Raw genomic sequence first — 3,172 nt, 5'->3', positions numbered from 1 at the left:
GGATTCCGGCGTGATGGACTGTATCCAGTTTAGCAAGCACTCCACTATTTGGTATTTCAGTCTTATTATTCTTCTATATTATTATTTTGAATTTTCCAAATCTTTTTTCAAGTTTACAGTAAATTAAAAAAAAAAATATTACTTTATTTACTGCTATTAACTATTGAGTAATAAATTTTATAAATTATCAAATGAGTAATACTTATAAATATATCATTAACACATATATCGGACCATTTACAATTTGAGAGACTATCACTGTATAAGCAATGATTCGTTGAAAGTCCGCAAAAAGTTTTAAAAAATCGTAAAAATGTTTTGAACTAGATATTGCAGTTTGATTCACAATTTTGTATTTTATTATTTTTTACTAATATAGCATCACAACATCAAACATTTATACAACGTGCAATATGCTACTTCACCAAACCTTTTAAAAGTAATAACTGTTGAGATGAAAAAAAAATTAGAAAGTCGTAGTTTATTGATTTTTTTTTTTATTTATAGTACCCTTTCTTAAATTTTACCTCAACAATATACAGCTTTTATTATTGTATTTACTTAGTAAAAATTGGTTATAAAACTAATTGGTTACTGAGCAATCAAAGAACTACCATTAAATTTTATTTTTCGTAGTCCTTAATTAATTTAATTCAGTGTCCATAAATTTTGCCATCAAATAGTCTATAAATGGTAATGTAATTTTTTTTGGCTATAAAAGTCATTTATGATGCATGATACAAATTTAAAATGTTAAATTTATGATATTGTATTGTGATTATGATTAAAAAGGTTTGATTAAAGAAACTGACCAATCTCGTTTGTTTTGAAGATTCGCAACAATTTTATTTAGTGTTTTGGTATATTTGTTGGCGTTTTAATCTTTTAAGAGCGACACAAAACATCCAAACAATGCGAATCTAGAGTATTGGATTTTTTATTATTGTCATATTAAGTGATTGGAAAATCTGTCGCTTCGACCCTTACTGGATCTTGTGTGGCTAGTGATCATAACCATTAAATAATTAAGGATTTGCAAAGATCATTTCTTCAGATGTAACTATAGCATTATTGAAGTAATGCAGTGTACAGAAAGGCTGGTATTTTTTAAAATTCAAATTAAGTAATTATGAGCTCAAGATTTTTTGAAATTAATGTGGTACAGAATGCGTTGGCATTACAGGTAGTTAAGTTTAAAAGAGAAAAAAAAATTGATTTTCTAATTTTTTTGTTAAAAAAAAAAAATGTAAAAAGAGTTATCAGCTAACAGAAGCGTTGATTAAGCTATGATTCCTGGTAACTAATAAAAGCGACTTTATATCATTATATAATAATACATTCTAGGGACATAATTTTAGAACTCAGAAATAATTATATATTTATTCTACGAGACGATGCCTGAGACAATATCGATACAGTGATACGAAGTAGATTTCAACTAGCTTTAGCAACAATACAATTAAAGGTTCACTTTAAGCGGCAAAATTTCTCAATTTTTGTTGTTTAAATATCTCAAATAACAATGATAAGGATGATTACTCTAGCAAATAAGTTTAATTAAACAAAATTAAGTAGAAACATTATTTCGTATTGTATCAGATCGCATTTTACGCATTTCATTATACAATTAAAAAATAATTTGCATATTTAAATAAAATATAAAATAATGTTTTTAGATCCTAGAATATTGGTTCAATGAGAGGATGAGATGTTATCCAGCTCTGTGCACTTCAGACGTTGAGGTCGTGCCGAGGCGCCTAAATACAACCAGCTGTTGCTAACAAATCTCCAAAACATGACTTATCCGACGGAATACGGCGGGAAGGCACTTTATTCATTAGTTTTAATAATAAATCATTTCGGAGACACGATTAAACTAAAAATACACACACGATTTGGTGAAATATATGATGACAGAAAGAAACATGGATTCGATGACTCACCTCTGGAATAAGCGAATACTTGAAAACATTTGTTCGAAAAATAAGTTACATATTTTTCATACGATAGTGCAGTATTACTCTTCCTTATTTATCATTACATGATATTATAAATATCCTTTCATGAATGTTACTATAACTTCTAGGAAATTATTAGTAATTAGATGACACGGCAAACAGGAGTTAGAACTTATTTTGTGCAATATATAACAGTCTGTGATTGGTAAGTTCACATCAAAATAAGAAACATAACAAAGGGATTAAGTTGATTCAATATTCGGTTATAATATAGGAACCAAAATTATTGAGATTATGATATCATTCACTGAATTATCCTATTGATTTCATAAGTATTCTCTCATTGGTTAATAAATAATTTGCTCACTAAGAGGAAGATTAAAGTGGAAATCAAAGAATATAATTAGACTAAAGAATTGCGATTTTGCTTGAGCTGAGTGGAAGTCACTGTCACAAATAATACATATCTCTTAGAAGATACTTTGGTCTAAGATGATTATAATCACTACACAATATTGGAAAAAACGGTTTAACATCCACATCCAGCAATAACTTTGAGAAACATACGTTCCTCTGGCAATCGGAAGACATGAACATCTACTGAAGATATTGCAATGACTGTTACTGACCAAGAACACTGAGGCTGCGACTGGTCGGAGATCTCCCGACCGGCTCTGGCTGTGGCATCCTTCCTCTTTGAACACAGGACACTGACTGATAGCACCACCTCCCCACCACCTTCAGCTCTGTCGCTCTAACTCCCATTCAACGTCGGCCCACGCTCTTCTGATTCACGGCTGTCCATTCATAGCCAGTCTCTCTTGCACAACTCTACGACAGTATATGAGTGTCTGCGGGGGTGTAAGGGCACTCCATCTCTGCTACGAAAGGAGGTTGCTAGCTATGACGAAGATATGGAATTATACGCGAGTGGGAACTTCTCCAATTGAAATAAGCAGTAGTGTTTAGTTCAGACGTTGATATCTTCGATAACAACGAAAGGCAATATATAAAGCCTACACTTGCTTAAAGTTAATATTAGACGTAGAAAAGGCATTTAAAATTAATTTCGTACAGATAAAGCACTTTCGTTCAGTTAAAAAAAAAAGGAAAATGAATGAACATACAATGAATATACAAATTTTATTTCTACCCTCTACTAGGGATGGGATATCGAAAGAAAAATATCGATATCGGTATCGATATCGATATCG

The 3,172-nt window shown here is 30.8% G+C and overlaps 1 protein-coding gene across 7 annotated transcripts in view; it reads right to left on the bottom strand.

Annotated features, from left to right (window-relative positions):
- rols (rolling pebbles) overlaps window positions 1-3,172 on the bottom strand; it is a 418,725-nt gene that overhangs the window by 140,878 nt on the left and 274,675 nt on the right. For 3 of the 7 annotated variants that reach the window (XM_067050116.1, XM_067050120.1, XM_067050121.1), the window contains exon 1: window positions 2,588-2,707. The exons of the other annotated variants lie outside the window; for them this stretch is intronic. In XM_067050116.1, coding sequence (XP_066906217.1) covers window positions 2,588-2,645 — 58 coding nt within the window. In that variant the 5' untranslated portion in view covers window positions 2,646-2,707. Of the gene's footprint in view, window positions 1-2,587; window positions 2,708-3,172 lie in introns of those variants that run through there. 7 annotated transcript variants of the gene reach the window in all.

Source organism: Halyomorpha halys, unplaced genomic scaffold, assembly GCF_000696795.3.
Source record: "Halyomorpha halys isolate HHAL.00 unplaced genomic scaffold, Hhal_1.1 Scaffold269.1, whole genome shotgun sequence".
NCBI lineage: Eukaryota > Metazoa > Arthropoda > Insecta > Hemiptera > Pentatomidae > Halyomorpha > Halyomorpha halys.
The sequence above is the reverse complement of the archived record's forward strand: the minus strand, read 5'-3'. Positions and strand labels throughout refer to the sequence as shown.